Source organism: Suncus etruscus, chromosome 8, assembly GCF_024139225.1.
Source record: "Suncus etruscus isolate mSunEtr1 chromosome 8, mSunEtr1.pri.cur, whole genome shotgun sequence".
Lineage (NCBI taxonomy): Eukaryota > Metazoa > Chordata > Mammalia > Eulipotyphla > Soricidae > Suncus > Suncus etruscus.
In genome coordinates, this window is record NC_064855.1 from 88077821 (window position 1) to 88105696 (window position 27876).

Sequence of the window (27876 nt, forward strand, 5' to 3'; positions counted from 1 at the left end):
TGTTTTTGGAGATGTGGCAATAAAAGAATTCTCATCCACTGCTGGTGGCACTATCTTCTTTGGAAAGCAGTATGAAATATCTCAGATAAGTAAAAATAGAGTTTCCATCAACCGGCAATTCCACTATTTGATAGTTATCCTCAGGACTCAACTTTGATATAAAAATCTTATCTACCTATAAATAATCCTGTAAAACCCACTGGGATCTTTAGCAGTAATACTTTTTATTTTAATAATGTTCAATTAAATTATGTGATAATTGCCCAAACTGTAAATATGTTTCTAAGGAAAGGTTTAGTGAGTACAAGAGAGACAGTGGTCTGGGAAATCTGCTTTGCATGTTCTTAATCTGAATATTTTCTCTTTACTCCAGGGTCTTAAGTATCCACTGTCAGCTGAATACCTGAGGCTATCCAGCATTGCTGGGTGTTGCCCATTTGATCAATAGCACCACAGGATCCAAACAGCTTTTTAGTTGTGTGCCCATACAATGAATAATGATTTCCTCAAGCCAAAGATAGCTAAGAGAAGCCTGAGGCCTATACCCTGATGGCAGTCCTCTTCCCTAAATTATATCCCAAGTAGTTCTTTGTGCAAGTAATAGAAATGCTTCAAAGAGGGAAATTTTGCACATCAGAAATGAATTATCTTGAAAAATGGATTCAAATGTATCTTATTCACATCTGGAATTATTGTATTCCATCCATATCTAATATTTCACACATCTTGTTTAACAGCTCACAACTTATTCTGCATACTTATTGAGCCAATTTAGGAACATTGGCTTATCTAAAATAAAGTTGAAGTTTTTATATTATAAAAACTGTTGTTTTGTCTTTAGGGTATATCCAGTAATGTTCAGAGGATAGATCTGGCTCTGCATTCAGGAATCCCTCCTGTCAATAAATATATGGGACACCGCTGATCAAATCTGAACCTGCCACATGTAAGGCAAGAGGCTTATCCACTGTTCTGTCACTCTTGTCCCCATTATTTAAAAAATTAACATGATAAAATTTTGAAGTCAAAAATACTGAAAACAATTAATTTACATAGTATTTTAGTAATATATTCTTGGTAAACTGTGCACATAAATTTTGTTATTTGAAATCAAATGATTCTGAGTTACACAAAAATGGTAATTCAGTGCTTTCCAATAAGTAATAATAATAATAATAATTCTGGAACAGCATACCTGGTGGTTCTCAGGGCTTATACATAGCTCTGTGCTCAAAGAGTCATTTTAGGAATATTTAGGGGACCATATGGGATGCTATAGATCACACCTGGAGCAGCCACATGGAAAGCAAGAGCCCTAAAGGCTATACTCTAGCTCTGGTCCAACTTTTAATTTTAGAATCAAGTCATTTACTTTTTCACTAATTTGATATTTCCAGTGACTACCAAGGACCTATACATCAATCTATTTATCTATCTCCAGAATCAATAAAGTATTTCTCCTTACACTTAACAGGTGATTGTTACTATTTTATGGCAACATCTTGACACAAGCAACTCACTTTTCATGTTTATTTTTAAAATATATTTTAAACAATTTCTATTATGAGTCTTAAATCAGGACTAGAGTTCTTTATATTTTTAAAAAGTAAGAAGTAATTTCTCAGCAGTTAGAATTTCTAGATTCTAATGTCCAAAAGCACTGATCCTGTAGCTAAAAATTGAAATATTTTCTCTAAACTGAATATAGTCAAATTTATCATACTTAGAAAACCTTAAAATGCTTAAAAGTATTGACTGAATAAAATTTTAGGATGCTCAGATTCTCAGCATACAAATTAGTTTTGCTTTCAATGTTTATTATTGGTGTTTTCTTAAGACTCATTATCTTTGAAATGATTTAAAGTGTTAGATAGCATATTAAATATGAGAAAATCAAGTCTAAAGGTATACAAGCATATAATTAATTTCTCTGCAAATGATTATAACCAAAGTACTGTGTTTAATACAGATATGTGCAATAAGAATGTTACAGAACTACTCTGAGACAAGTGATAAATATAGTCATGAGCGAACACTTTTTAATTTATTAGAGTCTATCAATCTATAAATTCTATGAATATTTATTATTTAGCATGCAGTAAAAATAGATAAAATAGAGTGCATACAGAAAATGAATGAATGTTGGCCTGATCTGGAATGGTGCTTGCATTATACATGACTGACAAGGGTTGGATTCATGGAACCCTAAATGACTGGTACTTCATGTCTACAACTAATGTTTCTTGAACATAGAATGACCAGTATTTTCTGAGCACTGCGTGACAGCCCCTCCCAAATCCCTCAAAAACAGAAACAAGACAGAGAATGAACAATAGATAACAAAAGTCATACTGTAGTAGAATCAACCATTGATTACAACTTTAGTATTACAAGATAAATTCAGTGGTAGATTCACATTCTGGCAGAATATTACTATTAAACTAATTTCCTTTTTATAATATACATTTAAATTTTGAAGCATGCTGAGTATGGTAAAGGTCTTGATTTTGACAAGACAATTTTTAAAACTTTTTATAAAGTATGATTGCTAGTATTAAGGTTTATGTGTTTGTGATCTGGATAACTAATGCTCATACAATTACACTTTTTATTCTTTATGAAATTTCATCTTTTGCTTTCCTATCATTCTTACAGAAGAATTTTCATAGTTGTTTAAACTTGTCCTTACTGTTTTTAGAAATCTACTAATTAAGTGTTGATCAGTATGAGTTCATAGATTGTTTAAAGTAAATATAACATATAAATGATTCAAGGAGTGTTCAGTGTAAACCTGGAGGCAGATCAATGAAGAAATAAAACCACGAATAAAGACTTATAAAGTAGGGACACAAGAGAAAGAGAACTGATGTAATCTAGTGTTATCTTCGTAAAAGGAGTCATGGTGTCAAAATTACAATGATGGGAGAAACAAATAAATCGATTGATAATATGAAGATATAATTCATGACTCATTAAGAAATCAAATATTTATAATTTAGAATTTAAGTCAACTTAAGTTACAGCATCAGATGAAATAAAAATTTCCATTAAAAATTACAGAAAGAAAGCATAGATACTAAGGTATTTGTATCACATGCTTCTTACTCCAATTCAAACCTATATTTTTTATGTTCCCTTGAGCTCCTCTGAGTGTAACCTGAACATCCCCGATAACCATTGACAATCCCAGGTATATTCAGATGTGTCTATTGTGAACACGGGAACTAATGGTGCAGTGCAAGTAATCCTCAGAACATAGAATATGAATAGTTCTGTATTGTGGGGACTATGCACTGAACTACTAACTCACCTTGGTAAGAATCCAAGAAGGCTTTCCATCCCGACAAAGAAAAATTCTATAAAGATTGGTTAAGCATTTGTGATATTCTCAACCCCAGATTTTCACTAGGGTTTTCTTGAAAATTAACAAAAACGATTAATTTTTTCACTCAATATTTTCTAGAAGTTATATGATTAAAACTTACATTTATAATTTTTGCATGCATGATGGACATATAAGTATAATAATAATAGAACCCTAATATTAAAGGATATTATCTATGTTATAACATGGGACCATTGTAGAAGGGGTTAATGAAATCTTTTATAGACAATTTTACTAGTCCAAAAATCTTGAAAAAGCTACTTAATTCATGATTAATATGTTTTATAAGAATATTTAAAATTAAATATTATATGAATATCATTTTTGATAATTGCTAGTTTTCACATGTCCACATTAAGTTCTTGATTATAAATGAAAGATATATATAAGAACATTCAGAAAACATAATAGACATCATTTTAATTAACTATTAAATAAACACACATGGAAAACAAGAATTATATATTAAAGGATGAACTGATCCATAAATAGTTGACCAGTACAACATAGTTTGTAATAAAATTTGATATAAAATTAAATAAATAGACATAACTTCTCACAGGTTATTAATTTATGCTGAGGTTTTGACATGTTAGCATCTAGAAAAGATGGTAATGTTCTCATTGTCATTATATAAGGTAGATAATTTAATTTCTAGATATATTGTACTCTATCTCCCAAAAGACTTCAAAGGGAAATTAAGTATTATAATGAATTTTCACTACTTGTGAATAAATGTTTTCAGGAAAAACAAATATAATTTTCTTTTACTTATTCTTTTAGTTTATTCAAATTTCCAGTTTACTGATTTTTATTTTGATGACTATTTGTACCTTTGTATAATTGTTTTCTAAAGAAATCATATATTCAACAAGCCTTTAATTTAGTACTCATACAAAATTGTGTAATATTACCCTATCTTGTTAATAAACATGGAAAATAATAAATAAAAACAATGTGGAGATTCTTGTGGTCATTGCTAAAATTTTACCATCAGAATGTAAAATTTCCAATTCCTAACATACTTTTTCAGCAAAATTAATAAATTCCTTTCTCTTCAAATCACATTATGATAGATGATATGAATTAAAATTATTTCAGTAAAAATAGTAAGTCATTAAATATGAAATGTAAATAGGAAATTATGCATTCTTTGGATTTGTTAATTGTTACAAATGACTTTAAATCATTTAATTCCACGGTGTTGAAGAGTTAATTTTATTTCCTGAGTTGTCCATGACTGTGCATTTTGATCTAAAAAATAGATATGAGGTCAGAGTGATAATATAAAGGTTAAGGTCATCATCTTGGATGCAGTGAAATAAAACTGGTTCAATAATGATCATTGCTTACAGTACCTGGACATCATCATAAGTGACTTCAGAGTTCAGTCAGAGAATTCACTGAGGACAATCATGTGTAGACCAATCCCCCAAATAAGTAAAATACACTAATTACCACAAGAATGTGTATGTTGTCACTGTACATAAGTCCCAGCCTAAATGATTGTTGACTCTAAACACATAAGACAAAAAAATGAGCAGAATGTCAAATGCTCAGAGGTAACAGTTAAATTTTTTTCTTTTAACACAGTATCGAGAGTTAAATTACCACTATTTGTTAAATGAGAAAATAAATCAAGTTTTTATTTATATTTTTTCTTTTTTGTTATAAAGTTCTAGTTTTAACTTATATTGTGTATACTTTTAAGTGTTTATATGACATTCTACATTGCTGTAAAATTGTAAATAATTTTGTGATTAAAACCTAGTATATGTGTATAGCAGGAGAAATAACGTCCCACGATTTTATATTACCTTTCTCAATATGCATCCTTTTAGACTCGTGCCCCATGTCATGACCAGCCAAGTCTCCTTCTTTTGGACCAGGAAGTATGTTTGGTGACAAGCCCATCAGCATCTGGTTCATGGACAACCCATTCTGATGGACAGCTGTCAAACCCAAAACAAACACAAAACAAGCATAATTCAAAATAGTCTTAAATCATGCATTTTGGCTCCAAAACTAAAAAGAATATATTTCTCTAGCTTAAAATTATCAGTTATTTCTAGAAATGCTATAGAAGTCATAACAATAAAAATACTGTGGATTACTCTTTTGAAATAATATAACTTTGTTTTAATTTCACATGAGTTATACTGTACTTTTTCAATTAGTTGAAACAATTTTGAAAGGCTATACCACTTAAATCACTACCTAGAAAGAATTAAAAATTTTATCTAATTTTACACATTCTCTTTCTAGATAAAATGCTTCTTGTTATTAGAACCACAATGTTAGCATTGCTATGCACTATTTATTTAGAACTTACTAAATTATTTCAGCATTAGGAGACAAAGAGTTTGAAACAAGTATAGCTATTCAAATAAGTGTTTCAGTGATATTTAATTTTGAATGACAAAACCAAGTTTCATAGGTACCAAAGTACACCCATAAAATACATTAGAATATGAAAATAAAAGTATCAGATCAAGACTCATAAACTGGGCAAATGACTAAAACATGCAACTTGTTTTATTAAACTACTGATTTTGCTCCTGTCTAAATGATAATGTAGATGATTGGATAATTTTTTTTATAAATTTTTCAAAAGTAACCAATGAATTTATTTTGAAAGGTGTACAGGGCTTGCTAGTATATGTTCCTGGACATAAAGTCACATCAGAAAGTTGATGAAGAAAAGGAGTCCTGTAATCTGAGAAACACTGTAAAATAAATGGTCAGGAATCTCCCAAACTGTCAAGGTATTAAAAGACAAAGACTGCCAAACTCTTCTAAATAAAAAATGACCAGAGGTATAAGACCATCAAAGCATGGTATCAGTTGGATTTTAGAACAAGAAAGAAAACAAAATCATTCTATTAAAAGTGTGAGCAGAGAACAAAGAAAGGAAAAGTAGTAGTGAGAAAGTAATTAAAATTTGCATAAGGCATTTTTATAAAATAATACTAAAATAATTAGAATATATAATTTTCTTATACTCTGAAAGTAACTAAGAGAAATTCCTTCTTTTAAAAAGTAAAAAATAAAATATTTATGCTACTATATATATTTATATGATAAGGATAATATCTTTATATGATTTATATGATAAGGGTAAAAAGTCATGTTATAATGTTTTGAAAGCACCACAAAATTTGTGTAATTTGAATGATGAACACAAAATAATTTTTCTGAATATGCTAGTATAAAATTATTTAAATTAACATAGAAAAGATAATCATGCATATGTGTATACTACATTAGATGCACAGAACATAAACGATATGTACATGTGTGAGAACATATAATTTACTTTGGATAATTATTACATAACCATGTAAAACTTTCTCCTTTGTGGCTATCAAAAGAAAAGAGAATACAACTATTGACTTCATCAATGAAAATAAAAGTAAAATAGGGGCCCAGAGAGAGAGCACAGTGGTGTTTGCCTTGCAAGCAGCCGATTCAGGGCCAAAGGTGGTTGGTTCGAATCCCGGTGTCCCATATGGTCCCCCGTGCCTGCCAGGAGCTATTTCTGAGCAGACAGCCAGGAGTAACCCCTGAGCACCACCAGGTGTGGCCCAAAAACCAAAAACAAAAAAAAAAAAAAAAAAAAAAAGAAAAGAAAAGTAAAATATAATACAATTTGTATTTTGCTGCCATTTATTTGTTATGAGAAAAGTTTTTCTTCTTCTTTTTGAATAGTTAATTTCAAATAATATGCTTAATATATTGGACAGAAAATCAGTATTTTAATAAAACTTTTGTTTCTAATTTTAGTACAGTACCAAAAAAAGACAAAGTATTACTAAAAATAAGATGAAATTTGGGATTCTCTTTTATTATAGATAGGAAATATAGACTTGGAGCTATTTATCAATTGATATATCTGTTACATGAAAGAATAGAATATTTTTGTAAGTCTGTTCATATATATAATTTTAAATAATTTGTAATTTAAGTTAACCTATTACATATAATCAATCTAAGTTATGCGAGTTACCCCATTACTTTCCATATTAAGCACTTATGCCTTACATAAACATGACTTTATAATTTGTAAAAATACTTTCTAGAAAATACTTTTTCTATTATAAATGTGTCCTCAAAATCAAAAATCCAAATACTTCTTTTTGGGGGCCACAATCGCCAGTGCTCAGAGGCTACTCCTGGCTCTGCACTCAGAAATCACTCCTGGTTTGGGAGACCAAATGGGATGGCAGGGATTGAACCTACCACTGTGCTACCACTCAAGCCCAAATCAAAAATTTTTTATCAGATAGGACATTACTCTTAATGTTCTTTTTATTATAAAAATGTTATATTTAAGAATCTACAGAAAATAAACAGGAAATTGAATGGCAATATAATTGTCTATTTTCTTTCTTGGCAAAGCACCAAAATTAAATATTTGAAAATATAATGATGGAAATTAGAGATTAAACCTTTTATAGTTTAATAGTACTATATGTTGTTAACTATTACCAGTCAAAAATCCTGAAATTTAACACTCTTTCAGTCCTTCAATTAATATTGATCAGAAGATTGGTTATGAAAAGATTGGTTAAAGCGACTTTTTTAGAATGCTATCTCTCCACCTATCTTCAATGTAAGGATAGTATTTTAATTAATGAACTTTAATAATGGCAGGACTAGCATTGAAACAATTCAGTTGAAGAGACAATAACTAAAAGACAATGGATATTAGAGAGTTGGGGGTGCTTGCTTCAGGAACTAATCTAGAAGGTTACTTGCTTTCTCTGTTTCATAGCTGAAATCTTTATGTGAGCATCAAAGAGATGGAGTTTATATCAGTGTCTGTTAATGTAGCATCATACCTCATGATACTGCAAACTGGGAAACATAATTTTGAGAGATGGCTATTGCTACAGAGCTTCAGAACATGATGCATCTGAGATCTATTTGGAATGAGGGCATTTTGATTGGAAAAGCCAGCTGCACCTAATAAAGTTGAAAATGGTGACAAGTAAAAGTATGAGACCTACGGATTCTGTCAGAAGAGCTCTCGGTTCGTGCTGGGGAGCTGGACACACTGCTACTGCGATGTGATGATGGGTGACTGCCAGGCCTTCGTCCCTCCTCCAGAGAGGGGGCAGGCGACGGGCTGTCTGGAACACGCTCCTACAGCACAGGAGAAAGTGATCGAGAGACAAAAGAGGTAAGCATATCAAACTTTCAATTAATGAATGTTATTTCTTAATCAAGAGGATCCCTTTTATTTCATGCAAAAACAAAATCAAGAAGAATCAAATAAATTGCTCTAGTAAAAAAAAGAAAGAAGAATCAGAAAACTTGTTCTATAGGTTAGCATCACTGTATTAATGGTAATAGTCAATCTTTTTTTTCCTCAAAAAAGGGAGGTCAGAGAAACAATCAGCTTATAACTCATTAGACAACAATGAATTGATAGAATAAAGTAGATTTCAATACTAGACAATCCTTTTAAATCCATTCTATTGTTCTGAAAGTGTCTAAGGATCATTTAGCACACAAATTATCAATGTGACAGACCATAATAATAACACCAGAGGACTTGTTAACAGCTATTTTATCATGGTACTGCTCTGGATATACTTGGATGGCCACATTTTAAGACATTATGGAAATTGATTATTATTTAACATTGGTATAATTTTCTTAGATTCTAATAATTTTCAGACTACCTACTACCCCTAACTCCAACTCAGTCATACAAATATGTTAGGGAAAGAATGCAACAAATATGTATTAATTGCATGTTAAAATAACAGTATCATGTTTCCTAAGATTTTATAGTAACACTAATGCCCCGAACCATATCTTCTCTTGTAAGCTATAAACCTTCTCCACTAGTCTAAATATGTGTTCCCTAACTATCTCCAATGAAGTATTATAGAGAGATACAGATTATGAAGTAAGAACCTCAATGGGCCAGAGAGATAGTATAGTAGATAAGGCTCTGTATTACTTGAAACTACTGAGCTCAATTCCCTACTCCCTTTGTGTTCCCTAAAGTGCTGCCAAAAGTGATCACTGAATACAGATAAAGAACCTGGGCATTGCCAGGTATGACCTCAGAACAAACAAACAAACACATTCAAACAAATAAAAAGGAGCATCATTTATTTTCTTTGGATCGTTTTGAGATTGGGGATTATACCTGGATTGTATTTAGGAGTTATTCCTGGCTTTGTTTTCAAGGATCATTCATTGTGGTGCTCAGGAGACTGAATGTAGTACCAGGGTAAGAATGAATCTGGTCAAGTGTTTTATTTTTGGATTATTTTTATATGCAAGTAGCTCAATCGTTAACAGTTTCAATGATCAATAAGTATGTGTACAGTAAAAAAAATACCATCACATACAAAACTTAAAACTGCCTTTTAAATAATAAGAAACAGGAGCCAGAGCGATAGCAAAGCAGTAGGGAGTTTGTCTTGTAAGCGGCTGATTTCAGGACGGACCTCGGTTTGATCCATGGAGTCTGATCTGGTCCCTGAAGCCAGGAGCAATTTCTGAGCGCATAGTCAAGAGTAACCCCTGAGCGTTATCAGATGTGGCCCAAAAACCAAAGAAAAAAATAATTAAAAAATAATAAGAAAGTTTTGAAATTATAAAAGTAAATTTCTATATTTATACAATAAATAGTATACAAATTAGTCCAAATTGGGTTGCAAAAATGCAGGTTTAAAATAAAAGTTAGTTAAGTACTTACAAGAAAAATAAAATATATAATGCATAATTGGCCTGTAGGAGACTAATGGTTAAAATACAAATGGATAATATAATATAATTAAAGAAACAAAGACATAGAGTACTTATACTATAAGTAATAAAGAAGGCAATGCTCATTTTGGCCTCAGAAATTCCATTAGAGTAAGGATGACTTCATAAACCTAGAATGTCTTAAATGTACCTAAATCCTAGGGATTCTGATTTACTGAGTATTAAGGATTAAAATATTTCTTTTTCCTAAAAAAGATAGTTCTAACTCTTGTTACCTATGAATGGAAGTTCATTTACAAATAAAGTTTTTAGATTGGGATTACAGTGTATTTAGGTTTGTTCTTACTCCAACACAAAGGGAATTCTTACAATATATTGTGAGGAAAGACTGCTACATGAAGAAAGAAATCAGCGATCAAATTCATGCATCTGAAAGCAAGAAATTCAAGGATATGCTAGTCACTACCTCAAAACTGAAAAGAAAAGGAAGGTATCTACCTGGGATCTAAGCAGAAAATTGTCCTGTTGACACCTTGTTTTCATACTTCCTATTTCTTCATTTAAAGAACAATACTCAATAACCTAATATCCTATAATTCAAGCATTTCAGTTTGTGATTATTATTTATAATATATCTAGGAAAGAAAGGTTGTAGATTATTTTAATGTGAATATATATAATTGAACATTCATTGCATTTTCTTTTAATTATTCAATTGTACATATGTCCAATAAATATCTCATTAGATATGTGGAAGCTACATTTTGAAGAGCAAGAAAATAAAATTAAAACTAATACAAATAATTAAGTTACTTTTAACAAAAATATGCATATATTTACTTATATATGTGTAAATGTATACATAGATAATCCACAAAATAAAAAAAATTTTCTTAAAATTTTTGAGACCCAGGATCAGAGACATACTAAAGGAATCAAGATATCTGTCTTACATAGGACAGACCTTATTTCTGTTCTGAATCCAATACAATTGGTTTTACATCCTCATCCAGATGGGCTGGACACAGAATATTGATGGAAAAATATACACACACAAGGACTGACCAAGCTTCAGGGTTTTATTTGATTCTTTCCTGGGCACATTTTTAGTTTGCAATGTAATCTAGTATATTATTTCCTTGATTTATTTTACTATATTTTTCTTTTTATTTTAATTTTTCTTTAAGCATGATGATTACTTATATGATTGTAGTCGTGTTTCAGTCATAAAAAGAACACCTCCCTTCACCAGTGCAACCTTCAAACCACCAATGCCCCATCTCTCTCCTTCTATACCTGTATTCAAGACAGGTATTCTACTTCTCTCACTCATTAACATTGTCATGATAGTTTAGTCATCTCTCTAAACTCACCACTCTTTGTGATGAGCTTCACATCAAGAGCCAGTTCTTCCAACCCTCATCTCTGTTGTATCTGGACATTATATTTTACTATATTTTTATATTCTAACACCCTTGTTGTTTTACTCAGGGAACTATCCCAATCTTGGGGTTGTTTTCTGGGAAATTGCTAAATGTAGAGTATGCTATGGAAACCTCCTTATACTACTAGAGTGGCTCAATAATCCAGAACACCCAAGTAGCGCAGTATATCAGGGTTTTTGCACTGGGACCCAAGATTGTTACTTCCAAATTAGACAGAGGTGGGTGAAGACAGATCTGAGTACCACTCGGTAGGGGAGGACACAGGAAACAAAACTAAACTAAAGTAAAGGAACTAAAATTCAAGAGGAATTATTTGCAAGAAAAAAGGTTGCAATGAAGGGGCCTGAGTGGTAGCACAGCTGTAGGGTGTTTGCCTTGCATGCGGCTGACCCAGGGCGCACCTGGATTCTAACCCTGGCCTCCAAAATAGTCCCCCAAGCTGGGAGCGATTTCTGAGTGCATAGCTAGGAGTAATACCTGAGTGTTACCAGGTGTGACCCCAAAACAAAACAAAACAAAACAAAAAGGTTGCAGTGAATATTGGGATCTTATTGTAGAGACAAATTATTTAACATATGTAGCTATTTCATGATCTAAATGTGTAATTGGTTTCTACTAAGGTAAAATAAAAATTTTCCATAGGAAGAATGCATTATCAGCTTTACTCTACAGCCTTAGTCCTTTATCTGATGGTAAGAATTATGTGCTTTGCTAAAATAGAAAATTTGTCTGCTTTTGTCATAAATAAAGACATCAGACTATATTTTTAAATAATTGATAATTGGGATTGCTATTAAGAGACAGCAAATGAATAGTTGAAAAATAAGAGGAGTGTGAAGAAAGAGGAATAGAAATACATTTATATCCCCCAAGTTATATATTTAGTTGTGAAGAAAAATGTATACATTTGAAAAGTTTACAGATTAAATTTTTGAAATTTTATCTCTGATAAAATTGAAGATGTTTGTACTATTATTTTTCCAAACTAAATAAAAGACTTTATACTTTTATATCATATAAACCATTCAGTTGACATTAAAAACAAATGACCTAAATTTCTGTAACCAAAACATATATGATTAAAAGTGTACATCTGGATACCAAACAGTTCTTATTTTCTAATTACAAATTTAAAACAGCTGGGAATCATTTATTAGTTTTATTGCTGAAAATGTTCATTTTAAAAGTGGGATAAAGCTTTTTATCAAGTCTTTGAGCCACATTTTCGTATTTCTTTTAATAAAGATGTAAATCATCATGTTATTACTATCTTATGTTTGGTTGAACAAAGATATAGTACTATCTTAAAAGAAATCCATTTCTCTAAAATAATCTTATATTTGTAGAGTTCTTATCAGAATAGATTCCTTAGTGGGCTAGCGAGACAGAACTGCAGTTTATGCTTCCCTTGCACAGCAAATCCAGGTTTAATACCCAGATTATATGGCCCCAGAGTAAAAACAGGTATAGTCCCCCCAAAATAAAACAAAACAAATGAAATAATTATGAGAGGTGATAATAGAAAGATGAAAAAACACTTATTTCTGAAATATATCAGTCACACAACGCTACTGAGTTGGCATGATAATACACAATAATAGAGTGGTTAGTGTGCTTTCCTTGCATAAGGTTAAAAAATATAGCTCAGTAGGCTAAATATTTTCCATTCAACCAAGAGGCCTAGGTTCAATCTTTGACCTTACATGATTCTGTCAAGACTGAACCAGGAGTAGTCCCCTGGTCACTGCTGGTATAGCCTTCTTCTCTCATATAATAGAAATAAAAATACATGCAAATTTATTAGTTTATTTTAACACATTATAAATAATTTTATTATGCATTATATATTTTCTTGATAATTATTTTTATTCATAATTTCTCACTTATTTATCTAATGAAACACTGAAAGAACTGCATTGGAAAGTAAGGTAAAACAATATGAGTTCAAAGATCTTAATGTAAAATACATCTTGAAAGCCTATTTAATATCTAGAATATATAGTAAAATTGTAGTACTTAATTTTGCTTTAGTTTATTTTTTGCTTAATTATAGTTTTCTACGAATAAAGCATACAAGATAATACTTGAAACTCATTTAAAATATTTTAATTTATGTAAATTTATATAATTTAAAAGCTTAAGTTTTCTATTGAAACTTTCTATAAATTGATACAACATATTCAGTCATTTCATTTAATGTACAATTTCAATCTTTGGAACATGATGTATTGTTCTTTGAAGAATTTCATTAAAGTAAAATCCATTGAACAAGGATGATTTGAATACATTGTTGCACAATAAATTAATTTATTTCAACAGCTTAATTCCTTTATCATATTTATATGCTTGCCTTTCCAGAGTATGTTATAAGATGTAAAATAATGGAGACAGTAAAGAATTGCTTGGGAGAGAATCTCATAATTATTACTGAAACAAAATAGATAATGAGTTTTATTCAGACATAATAAAAAAGAAGCAGTTCGATGTCTATAGGGAAACTATGTAAACTGGATTTATCATTTTATTGTGTAATACCTTTTAACCTCAAGATGGGTCTGAAGTAGGACAAAGAGGAAGAATATTTAATTTAATACTTCAACACACTGCTTCATAGACCCTCATCATAATGCCACCAATCAATAAAGTACAATCTTTTGCAATGTTCCATCTTTATAAAACTAGCCACAATAACAAATGAAAATTTAAGAGGAATATTCTTTCACAGAGGAAAAAAAAAGGCCATACTAATAAACTAATGGCAACAATAACAATAAAAGAAAAGCTGCCTCAGGGTAGAACAAAAGTATTGGTTTTTAGGTAATTCAAAATGAGCACTAGAATTCAATACAAAGTATTCTATAATTCTAACTAAAAAGCACAAAACAGACTATTATACACATATGATTAATCAACCATTTAAAAATTGCATTATCTCAGCTTCATCTCCATTACAAAATGCTTTATATTTTATCAACTTGGAATATATTATTACAGTGCATCTAAATAAACACAATCCTTTTCTCTAAAGGATTGTTTCATTTAGCTTTAATTTATGTTGCTCTCCTTTTAATTATATTCATTGTCATCTGTTTATCAGAGACTCCCTTACGAATATGTTAAGTGGGAAGAAGATATTTGTTACTAAATGCTATCTTTATATACCTTTTTTACATAATAATTAAGTTAGTTAACACTCTAAATAACCCGAATACCTGAATTTTAAGACAAAAAAGTTGATTAGGTTCTCATTCATTCAAAGAATACATATTGAATGTCAAATATATAACCTGCAGTTATATAAATTGCATTTATAGGTAAGTAAAACTGGTAAGAATAATTTCCCCTGCATATCATATACATGTATATTACCCCAAAATTACTGTTTATAAACATACTGAGGGAAAGTAAAATAATAGAACTGAGATTCTCCATTTGAAAATAGTAATTTTGAAATAATTGTCAAATTACATTAATATAGAGGTACATGAAAGAAAATCAGACAGCCTCTATCTCTAAGAGACTCCAGGACTGATTTTCTAAAGTAGGACTAAAATTGTTTTTATTTATGCTATTTAAGAAGTATTTGAAGGAAATATTCATTTGTAATAACACTAACCTTTCATATAGCCAGCCAGAGTTCAAACTCTACCTTGTAGACACCCCTACATGGTCTCTAAGCCCTGTCAAGAGTGATTTCTGTGTGAAGTTAGCAGAATGTTCTAAACACAGGTGGGAATGTCTCCCCCAAATTAATAAGGATTAAATTCTACTTAGTGTAAAACTGGTGGTTCATGAGTATAAACATAAAAAAGGTTATTATTCTATAGTCCAGGTTGACTGGACTGTCTATACTTTACTGGGATTAAATTTAGGGCCTTCCACACACAAGAAATGCTTTTCTGAATAATCTCCTTGATCCCTCTCCATAGTTTCTTTTCAAGTATTTTGTTGTAAGGATACAATATTTTCTCTAAGCATATGAAAACTCAAGTAGCTTCTTAACTTTGCAGATAACTAGAAGGTACTATCAAGTTCCAAAGTCACATTGATAAAAACATATAGACTTTGAATTAATAGTATACTGTTGGAAAAAATGAATAGTTTATCTATTAAACTATAGGGCTTCTTTTTTTATTTTAATACAACCAAAAAACAGAAAGAATATTGAATGTCAAATATGTAACATTAAAAAAAGCATTGTAATTGGTTGGCATGATTCATTCTGTGTGATATATGTTTATTGTCTACTTTTATTTTGTTTTTGTATGTGTTTTTGGGAGCACACCAGTGGTGCTCATGGGTTAGTTACTCCTGGCCCTGCACTCAGAAATTGCTCCTGGTAGACTCGGGGACATATGGGATGCTTGGTCAAACCCGGGTTTGTCCCAGGTAGTCTGCACGTAAGGCAACTCCCTACTGCTGTGGCATCTCTCCCGCCCAACTTTTTAATCTATGGAAACAACTTTTATGCTCATCAGAATCATTAATAACATAAACTGTTCATCTGCATTTTTTACGTTTCTCTGTCTGAATTGTCTGCATAGTTAGATTTATTTTCTTGATACTTTTGATGTTGGGGTGAAACTTTTAGATATTTGTAACATGATTCTAGCAGAAGAATGTGTTTGTTTGGTCACTTGTTTTGATACCAATCAACATCGATGATCATGGTGATTTATAACTTCATTAGGGTTTACAATTTGGTAATATTATAAGTACATAATTTATTGTTAATGATTTTCTGTGAGCAGACACTTCCCATATGAATTATTTGATTATCCTAAGGGACAATTTGTAAAGAAAAAGAAGAGAAATGTTTGATCTCACCCATTTGTTTATCAATTATTTAAACTTGTACTTGTTCTTTAACTGAATTAAAACTGTCCTATAATTTCAGAGTAACTGTGAGCTTAAAATGGTGATATTCAGGGGTTACTCCGGGCTCTGCATTCTGAAAATGGCTCCCTGCAGGCTCAGGAAACCATATGGGAGGGATATCAGGGATAAAATCCCAGGTTAGCAGCATGCAAGGCAAATGCCCTACTGCTGTACTATTGCTTCGGCCTGGTTTTCATAAAGGTTTTTTTTTTTCATAAATTTTAAACATTCAAACTTAATCCTAGTAAATTATTACTTTCTAATATATATGAAATATAGGTATTATATATTATATGTCATACTATATAATATAATTTATAATATTACAATTATATTATATAAAATCGCATATAATATGATATATTATATATGATTATATATTATTAATCTATATTATATTGTATCTTATATATTATACATTGATACATAATGTAATAATATACTATAATATAATATCATATAATATAAATATCATATATATAATATAAATTATATATATTTGTTTTGGCATCACAACTAGCTGTGCATAGAATTACTCCTGGTTCTGTGTACTGAGATATGGGTTTCTCCCTGTTGATACTCAAGACACAATATTTGGTACAGAGGATCATAGCAGCCTGCATGGTAACCATCTATCTGATTTCTGTCACTCCAGCCCCGTAAACACTTGAAAATTCTGCTTTCAAGTAAAATATGAGTGATGAAAACTTTAATTAAAACTTTGTAAGACTGTTTTATCCATTAGTAAATCAAATATTATCTTTTTTATGTTTTTTTTTCCTAAGCAATGGGATGGACAGCATTAGCTCTACTGTAAATTTTTCCTTTTACTGTAAAAAAAATTTTTTTTCCTTTTTTTTTTCTTTCCTCTATCATGCAGAGGAAAAAACATGCACCCATGTACACATAACACTGAGCTTCATAAACATACATACTAGGTCAGCAGAGAAAATAAATTTAGCATATTCTATTTTAAAACTTATAATTTGACATATGAAGAAAGATATTTAATCAAACAATGTAAAAATACTCTTGTAAGATTTCTAAAAACCAAAACTATATAATTTCTGATCATAAATGAACTGTGAAAGAAAAAATGATAAAGATGTTTTATGAATTAACTAAGGTCATATGATCAAAAGCTGGAATGGTTGAACAGAAACCCATATTGCTGCTAGTATCTTCTTTTTAAATTACTAAATATGCACCCCTTTCATATTGCATAAATTATTTTTATTTATTCAAGAGCCCATTTTAAATTTATTTTATATTATTGCAAATTTATTAAATATAAAGTGTGAAAATATTGATTATTTTGAGAGAACTTGAAGTTATTTGATGAATTACCCCAAAGGGAATAATTATTAATATTCTAGCCTATTGGGATATTTTAAATAGCAAGAGAAATTAATTTCTTGGTATATATTTCTTCTTCTATTCTCCTTGATTACATAAGAAATATAAGTAATACAACATTTTACATGGTTGTATTTATGGCCAGACATACATTTCTAATAATAACTCAGAGAGTTAGTACTCAAATTTATGTAAATAACAGAAATCAATGTGCTGGAAAATAACAAGAATGAATGTGAGTAACTCGTAAAACAAGCAATGAGAAAAGGTTCACTTAAAATTTATGTCAAAACACATGAAATTTATAAAGCATCACCATATATCTAAACAGAAACATTGGTTTTGTTCACAGTTATACTGTACTCCTAAAGTTTAAGTTAGTTCCAGGTTTTTTCACTGAGGGCTGCATATTTAAGTATTGAAAGTGCTACATATTTAAAACATGAGGGAGAGGAGAATGGTGAAGAGGGGTGATGGTCTTGAAACAAATAAATGATAACCAAACAAGCAAATGGTAACCAAAACACTTTATGAATGATTAGAAAAATTTGAGGTTTTTGTTTGGTTTCATTTGTTGTTGTTGTTGTTGTTGTTTTTTGGACCACACCTGGCGGCACGCAGGGGTTTCTCTTGGTTTTAAGCTATGAAATTGATGGCAGGCTCAGGGGACCATATAGGATGCTAGAAATCAAAGCCAGGTCTGTCCTGGGTGGGCCACATACAAGGCAAAAGCTCTACCGCTGTGCCATCTATCTGGCCCCTGAAAATTAGAGTTTTTGAAATGAGGAAAGTACCCTTTCTAGTAATGTACAGTGCAAAATGACACCCAGCTATTAACCAGCTATTAAGTTTCCCTTACACCTTAAACCTCTTAAACCTTACCCTTAAACCTCTTTCTTTGATATGTAAAAGCCCACCTAAATAGGTACATTTTTCTTTTGCTAAATCTTCCTGCTTCTGGTGAAATAGACTGGCTTAATAAACAAAGAGCAGTTGAGCTTGGCACACTCAGAGAGATAGCAGGAGGCAAGAAAACTGATTCATGATTCTTTTCTGAGTGGGTTCAATATCAAGTAGATAAGCATCCCCCCATCCAGATTCCAGTACATGAACCAAAGGCCTTTTCATCCCAGAAGACCGCAGCAGCCAACTACAGAAGGAGAAGATGGAAGGGAAGATGGAGGATCCAAGCTCAGCCAAAGGCCAACTGAGAAACAACTGCTTTCAAAACTTCCTCCAACTTTCTTCTAGGTTAATCTCGACCCTATTTGCATCGGTCCTTATATTACTGGTTAAACTGGGTGTCTACCTTTATAGATTTTGATAGTCACTGTTTTGTTCTATGGCCCAGTAAAAACAGAATTATATATACAGTCTTAGTGGTTTAATGTTAGTTTTCATAGTTCTAGGGAAATGCATATGTTGTTAGATTTTTAATGGTTCTCAGCTATCCAATTTGGAATGTTTTCCAACTGCTGTGATGCTTGATTGTGTATATTAACTAGCAACTTACTTTCAAATTATGTCTGCAAAAATGTTCTATGTCTTTGTCCACAAAGTCAATGGAAAAGAAACTTGGATATTATTGGCACTTATTACCGTGCTCACTCTAAGACTGTTTTTATCAAACTTTTATTCAAATTGTATATCTATAGCTATAGACATGTTCTTATGTATTTTAATTTTGGAAATGTTTATGACAAAGAAACATAAATGATCTACACTCATTATACAGTGCTTTGTGCAAGAATTTTTAATAAATTTTAAAGAAAGTGTATCTGCTGAAAGATTTTGTTTATGTTTATGTTTGAGAACACTGTGGCCAGAGTGGTGGCACAAGCAGTAAGGCATCTGCCATGCACACTCTAGCCTAGGACAGACTGTGGTTCAATCCCCTGGTCCACCAAGCCAGGAGCAGTTTCTGAGCACACAGCCATGAGTAACCTCTGAGTGTCATGGGGTGTGGCCAAAAAAAAAAAAGAGAGAGAGAGAGAGAATATGTTGAAAAAATGTGATATGCATAAGACAAAGATATGGAAAAATCTGACTGTTTTGAAAATGATGTATAAAATCTAACCTTTGACAATTTTACAGCCAACTTTTACTGTGATTTTGCAAATTAACTACCACTTTTATATGTTTTGATCTGGGTTACAGCCTTTGGCAAAAACAGTAGAACAAACCTTTGATAGTCTTCCTCATTTTTTTTGTTTTGTCTTGAACAAAAAGGGTGGAATTATAAGATGACACCTATATTTGAATTCAAAACAAAAGCATTTCCCCATTTTATTTTTTCCCTTAAATCTCTTCCTTGGATCTGTAAAAGCCCAAATTGATAGGTACTTTTGTTTTCTCTCAATTTTCTCCTGGTTAAATTTGACTAGTTTAATTAAGAAAGAGCAGTTTTGGCTTGGTGCACTCAGAAATACCACAAGGCAAGAAACAAACTGACTCCTTAATTCTTTCCTGACTAGCATGGCTTATTAATCCTATATGACTACCCTACCTGCATCAGATTCTTAATGCTGAGGTCAGAGATATGGTATGTGGGGTGATCACAAAAATTGTGGAGATTTGATTACAGTACAAAAAATAAATATTTTCCAGGAAATATATTAATATATTGGTAAAGCTATTAAACATCAAAACTTTAATTTGCTTAATAAATAATGCCATCACATAATACTTGTTGAAACCAGGCTTTCCCAAAAGTTTAAATGGATATAACTGAGTGAATGGAATATACAAATTATCAGTCAACTATCAAGAAAGCTAGATTATATAACACATAAGATTCTGCTCAGCTACTACAATGTTAAAATAGAATTTTCTAGATAATCCTCTGTTGCATATCAATGTAATATTTTTAAATTATTTTAAATTACCCAGAAAATAAACAATTGGGAAATTTCTTTATTTCATAGTACTATTTTCTTTTCAACATTTTATTCCAGTTATTCTTCTTATTCTAAATTCTAGGCTATAGCAGTTTGACATTACTCTGAGATGCTTCAATTATCCTCAGCCTAGGGTTCATATAGGATTAAGTTACAGCTAGTTAACATTTTCTTCATGCTGCCTAAAATAGCTGAAACATTAACTACATTGAAGAATCTATAAAAATAAAAACATTATGAGTAAAATAAGATTCTTATTTTCATGTATAATTAAAATTATACATTAAAAGTTTTATGTTTTATTTTTATGTATTATTAAAAAAATTTATTCATTAAAAAAGAAAAACAATGTTTCAATGCATGATCAATGTAAAAGTTTTCAAGAGAATGGATTTTACTTAAGGACTATAGTTTGTTAATCCAGCTCTTCAGTTTGTAGAGATATACATTTTGATAAAAGAGAAGAAAATCTTTGGCATATCTTCTTAAAAACAGGTCAGTAAAACTCATATGTAAAATTTCAGCTCAGAGTTATAGTTTGCATTGTCTTACAAATTTATACTGCTACTCACATTAAGAGGATGAATATGAATTTTGATTTGCAACCCAGCATATAGATGATTTGATAAAATTATTTCCTATTTATAGCCTAATTTCTCCTTGTTTTAGTATCATATATTTAACTGAAGGTAGATTAATGTTAATTTTAATGTTTTATTTTAATTTGTCTTCATATTTAGAAATTTTCAAGTAAATAAATACACCAGACACAATTCTAAACAGCCAGTTGAGTCCCATACACATTAAGGTGAAGTTAGAGTAAGCAATTGCATGGAAGAATATAAAAAATTTCCTCAAATTAAAATTAATGAGAACATTTAATTATATTATGTAAAAAAACTATTTATGCTAGACAGCCATATAAAATAAATAAGTATACATATATCAATTTATTTTCTCTAATATTTGGGTTTTTATCAAACATAATTCCTTATGCTTATTCTGCATCTTTGATTACTTTAAGAGGTCTTTTGGATATTGTTTTTTGTTTTGTTTTGTTTTGTTTTTGTTTTTTCAGCCCAGTAATGCTCAGGGAATTATTCCTGGCTGTGTGCTCAGAAATTGCTCCTGGCTTGGGGGACCATATGGGACACCAGGGTATCAAACCACGGTCCATCCTAGGCAGCTCACACAAGGCAGATGCCTTATGCCCTGCACCACTGCTCCAGCCCCAAGTCTTTTGGATGTCTTAAAGTACCAAAAATTAAAACTTATTATCTTATTATATAATTTGAATTATAAATTTTAATGTCAAGGATTATGAAGTGGGAGACAGAGACTTTTATGTTAAAAAAGGAACATGAGCTTCTCCATGGAAAGTCATCCAAGAGATATTTCTCAGGTGGAGATATAAACAACCCGCAGGATGGATATGAACCTAAAGTGTTTATGTTTGATGTAACAACATTAAAGGATACAACAGGTATAGCTTCTCACTTCCTATATCTGTAATAATCTGTGTACCTACAATGAAATTGATTTGTTTTTTGTTTGTTTTTGCAACACATGTGCAGTGCTCAAAGCTTAATCTGGGTTCCATATTGAGGGATCACTCCTGGTGATGTTCCTGAAACCATATTTGATGTTAAGAATAAAACAGGGGTCAGACACCAACAAGTCAGGTGCCTTACTATCCGTACTACCTCTCTCCTCTCATCATTTATTTGAGTCACTCACTATCAGAACAATTCATCTCTGCATTCTTCATTCACTCTTATGATAGGCATTACTGTCACTGTGTCTAGAATCTAGTTTTATAGTTTTCTACCCTGTATTTTATTTAGACATTCATATTTCACATATGAATGAAAGTATTGGATTATCCTCTTTCACTTACACACTGATATCATTTAGCTTAATTACATATAGATTTATCTATTTTATCTCCTCAAGAACAATTCCATCATTTTTTACTGGCAGATTTGTATTTCATTTATTATATATACCACAAGCATCTGTCTAGTCATTTATAGATAGGCAATTAGATAGTTGTAATTTGTTCCAGTAAAAATGAAAATTGGTACAGTATCTATTTAAAATGGTGTTGTTATTCTTTAAGAAGCCAAAAACAAAAATACTATATGACCCAGTGTATCAATTTTGGACATTTATAAGAATGATCTAAAAACAATAATTTGGCAAAATTTTGAACTCTTAGTTTCACAGCATGTTTCATAAAGCAAAACATGCAACTAATGTAAATGTTAATGTAGTTCTTAAAAAGTATGCTTTCTTCAATCTCTATCTGTAAATATAAAGTTTGAGCTACTTAAAAATTCTGTTTCAATGAAAAAAAAATCATCGTATGCAAACTAAGTCCTTCCAAATGTACCACAGTGATCAGATGTACTTCATTTTGATAGACAACTAAAATTAACTTTTTAAAAATATAACTTGTATCTCTCTTCTTGCCTAAAACCACCAATTTGTTATTAAAATTAATTTTAAATATTTTCATGATGCATGATTTAGTTGAGGACAGTAAATGGATAAACAAACTATGGTGCATATACAAAATGAAATACAACTTGCCATCCATTATTATTTCCAATTGCTAAATTAAATTATTCTATTGTAATTTTACTTTGCTTATAAATCTTATATAAATAATAAACTATTTAGCATGAAAGTAAAAATTATACAATTAATTTTATGAAGAGAATTCTCCGTCATCATTCTTATTAAATTTAGAATGTGAGGATAAGCACATGTGTAGCTAATACATAGCAATTTTTATTACAACTCCTAAATCAATTCTCAATTAAATGATGGGAATAATTCAAGGTTTTGTTTTCATACTAAATGAAGCATTCAAAAGTTGAATTCTCAGAGGAATTATTGTTAAAAATCATAATTTTGACTATTTTCATATATATTGTTTATTGTAAAGATATTCAAGCAAAGATTTTTAGTAGCGTTGGTCTACTGTGATTTTTCCCCATTTGTAAAGAATACTTCAAAAGAGGTTTCTATACTCACTTTATATTGCCATTATTATAATAAAATATTAATATTTCATTCAACATTTAATGCAAATAGTTATGGTTCTAATTTTAAAATATATGAAGGCACATACACATAAATATCATGCCATGCAGAGATTTTGTAACTGTCCTTAAAATTCCCTCACTTTATGCTCTCTGTCAACCACATATTTTTATTTATTTATTTTTATTTTGTTTTTTGGGGGGCCATACCCGGTGGTGCTCAGGGGTTACTCCTGGCTATCTGCTCAGAAATAGCTCCTGGCAGGCACAGGGGATCATATGGGACTACGGGATTCGAAACAACCACCTTAGGTCCTGGGTCGGCTGCTTGCAAAGCAAACATGGCTGTGCTATCTCTCTGGCCCAACCACTTATTTTTAAAAGGTTCTGCAGAGTTATCTTATATAGACTGTGAAACTTTTGATAACAATGTGAAGCATTTTCAGTTTCAATTATGACTTTTGATAGTTCATTAACATATTTTTCCTTTTTCTTATTTTGGGGCAAAGCCAAAAGTGCTCAGAATTTACAGTTGGCTCAGTGCTCAAAAATCACTACTGTAATTGCTCAGTAGACCATATATTTTGTCAGAAATTGAACCTGGGTCAGCTACCTGAAAGTCAATGATTATCTACTGTATTATTTCTCTAGCCCCACAGCATATTAATTTTTAAACTCTGAGTTTTTTTCCAATGTATAGCATCAAATATTTAGTTAAGCTATTCTATGTTGCCTGTGCTTCTACTTTTTTTGACCAAAGAGCTCAAAATTATCTTAAGAATAATATTAAACTGAATAAAAAATAATGTGGAATAGTCAATTGTTTCTATCTTGATAGACTACCAACAAACTTGATTAACAGTCTCTCCTTGGGGCTGGAGAGATGTATGGAGGTAAGCCTTGCATGTAGATGGACAGTGGTTCGAATCCCAGCATCCCATATGGTCCCCCGAGCCTGCCAGGAGGGATTTCTGAGCATAGAGCCAGGAGTAAACCCTGCGTGCTGCCAGGTGTGACCCAAAAACCAAAACCAAAAACAAAGAGGTCTCTCCTTAAAAAAAAAAAAAGGCAGGAAAACCAACAACCTAAGAGACTCACCAAAACTCTGCTTTATATTTTGAATTTGAGCGTTAATCTAGGAAATAAAAGTACTACAATAGGGGCCGGAGAGATAGCATGGAGCTAGCTTGTTTGCCTTGCATGCAGAAGGACGGTGGTTCGAATTCTGGCATCCCATATGGTCCCCCTAGCCTGCCAGGAGGGATTTCTGAACGTATAGCCAGGAGTAACCCCCAAGTGCTGACAGGTGTGACCCAAAAACCAAAAAAAAAAAAAAAAAAAAAAAGTACCACAATAATAAACACTAATGACTTAGTCATCAAGTTGTCCAAAGCCCTCTTTGTACTCTAACTTGACCTCCTAAAATGACCCATCAAAATGTATACATTTCATTTGTATGAGCAATAGAAAATATTTAAATTTTTGAATTCAATTTTTCCCTGTTTTTTTGGGGTCACACCCAGCAGCGCTCAGGGGCTATTCCTGACTCTGCGCTCAGAAATCACTCCTGGCAGGAACAGGGGATCTTGTGGGATGCCGGGAATCGGACCACACAGTCCGTCCTGGGCCAGTTGTTTGCAAGCCAAATGCCCTACCACTCTGCTATCGCTCTGGCCCCTTACTTCAATTTTTTGTAATTCAATTTCTTTTTCAATTTAATGTTTCCAATTTTTGAATTGGACAATGAATCACTGCCAGGTGCCCATGTTTTATTTAACAATAGCAATTAACAAAGTCAAAGTAGGTGAATACATATTTTTGTATAACCCACTCACCCTCTCAAGTACAATTGGGTTACTTGTAATTTTTACAGTTATGTATATCTATGTTCAAGTTTTGGGGGGAGATAAAACTTTTCAATTTCCTAGAGTAAATCAAAGTTTTACATAAATAAATGATCATAAGTCTAATATAATTTGCTTTGTAATAAACTAAAATCATATCCCAAAATTCTGCAGTATTTGCATTTCTGTCAGCAATGCAAGTCAAGAGGTGAAAATTATTTTTTAAAGATATGATTCAGAAGCCCTCTACCCTATATTCAAATATTAAATATTACAAAACCAAGGTTATAATCATGTCATGTATAATTCATGCAGCTAAGGCTTTTTCTATTAGTCAAATGTTAATCAATTTTGAAAATAGATTTAACTATTTGATTAAAACATTATAAGTAAAAAATGATGGAAAATAGTACAAGTTTATAAGTACATAAATATATTTATACCTATACATATTAAAATATATGAACATAATCCCATGCACACAGAGATTAATATACCTAGATATGTGGTTTCTGTAAACTAATATTTTATTTCAAAATTTAATATTACTCATTTTTTGTGGGTCAATGAGATTGGGCCACATGTATTGGTAATCAAAACTCTTTCTTTTTCTAGATAGTGCTAGGTTGACCCCTGGCAGTGGTTATGGAACATATATGCTGCATAAATTTGAAACAAGAAAATTCACATGCAAGGCCAATATTTTAACCTTTATATTTTCTTTAGATCCAAATTTATGGAGTATTTTGGAAAGAAATCAATTTAATTACTTCATTCAGTTTTTTTATTCATATTAATTATTAAATTTCTAGGTATGAACTAGAGTAATAAAAACCTAGTTGCACTCACAAGTGTTATAAAAGGAGGGAGAACCACAATTTCACTCTCTATTTTCCTAAAAAAAAATAATATAAAGAACTTAAAATTAGCCTATCTTGCCATAATGTTCTATTTTTGGATAAAATAGCTGTGTGTAATTTTCTTACTTCATATTTCTTTACTTCGGGAATTAGAATGACTTGTGCAATAAGAAAAACACACTGAGATTATGATGGACTAAATTCCTTTTTGAAGAAAACAGTTGTGTGAGAAAGCAACTACCTTAATAACAGATGTTTCAACTCTGGATGGGGGACTCTGCACTTGTGCTGCTGCCGCCATATTTGCAATCGTGCTGAGATGGTTCATCTGGCTCATTGCCATGGTGACAGATGCTGGAGGTAGGCTGACAGGAATTAGAGGGTGGGGCATCATCATAAAAGGAAGTTCCAGTCCTACAAAAAATTATGAATATTTCTCAGTTCAAACAAAACTACACACCATGTTATATCCTAATAGTAAGATGATTACCTAAATCATTAAAATTAAAGCATTCAAAAATGTCTTAACAGTGACAGTCAAAGTTTTATCTCCTCTCAAATAGACATCAAAACCTACTCACCCCTCAGGGAAATTAGGCTAAAATCAAATTTGTTTGATGTTATTTTTTTTAAGCTATGACTATTCTTTAAGTGTATAATACAAACGGTCAATTGTCAACTATATTATTATTCTCATCAGTCTGTTTTAATTTACTGGGGCTTTCTTTAACTTATCACAATTTATCATCCAAATATAAAGTAGTCTATCTTTCCTATATTTTACCATCCAATAATTAGACTTTCTTTTTCTCTCAAACTACCACTTTAGTGCTGAAAAATGCCATCGTACCATTTGGCAGAAGATGACTTTGCTGAAGATGGTGGAGAGGATGACTAACTGGAAGACTATGCGCTCCAGACATGCGGGGGTGAGTAACAGAAGCCTGAGATCCCTGAGGTGGGTAAGAGTACAGAGTTTCTTTATCCCAAGAACCATCACTGCTGCCTGTGGGGAATGAATATGAATTATTGGATACAATATTTTTCCAAATCTTCTGACGACTATTTGAAATGAAGATTTAAAAAGCATATCACATTTGGAAACTATAAAATTTCTTGGGACATGACTTCAAGCATCTCTTTCTGAAAAATGTATTTCCTTTTCAAGCAGATCTCCCTGAAAAATACTGCATATCTATATTTTAGAAAGGTTCTCACGTTGTGTGAAGAATAATATTTTCCAACATTTAACCTAATTGTGGAATCTAATCCTAGTTGACTAACCAATTTAATATAAAATGGGCTCTATTCTACACCTAAAGAATTAATTACTTTTGGGGGGAATTGAAGCACACTGATAATTACAAAATGCTAAGTTACCCTATATTAAGTGGTATTCTAGTCAACTCTAAACTTAAACTTTCTAATTTAATTT

The 27876-nt window shown here is 31.3% G+C and overlaps 1 protein-coding gene across 1 annotated transcript in view; it reads right to left on the minus strand.

Annotated features, from left to right (window-relative positions):
- The window catches only part of DACH1 (dachshund family transcription factor 1), a 442442-nt gene that overhangs the window by 114027 nt on the left and 300539 nt on the right, over positions 1-27876 (minus strand). The window contains exons 4-7 of the mRNA XM_049779033.1: positions 27292-27447; positions 26680-26855; positions 8395-8527; positions 5203-5337 (exon numbers count right to left, since the gene is read on the minus strand). Of these exons, the coding sequence (XP_049634990.1) occupies positions 5203-5337; positions 8395-8527; positions 26680-26855; positions 27292-27447 (600 nt within the window). The remainder of the gene's footprint in view (positions 1-5202; positions 5338-8394; positions 8528-26679; positions 26856-27291; positions 27448-27876) is intronic.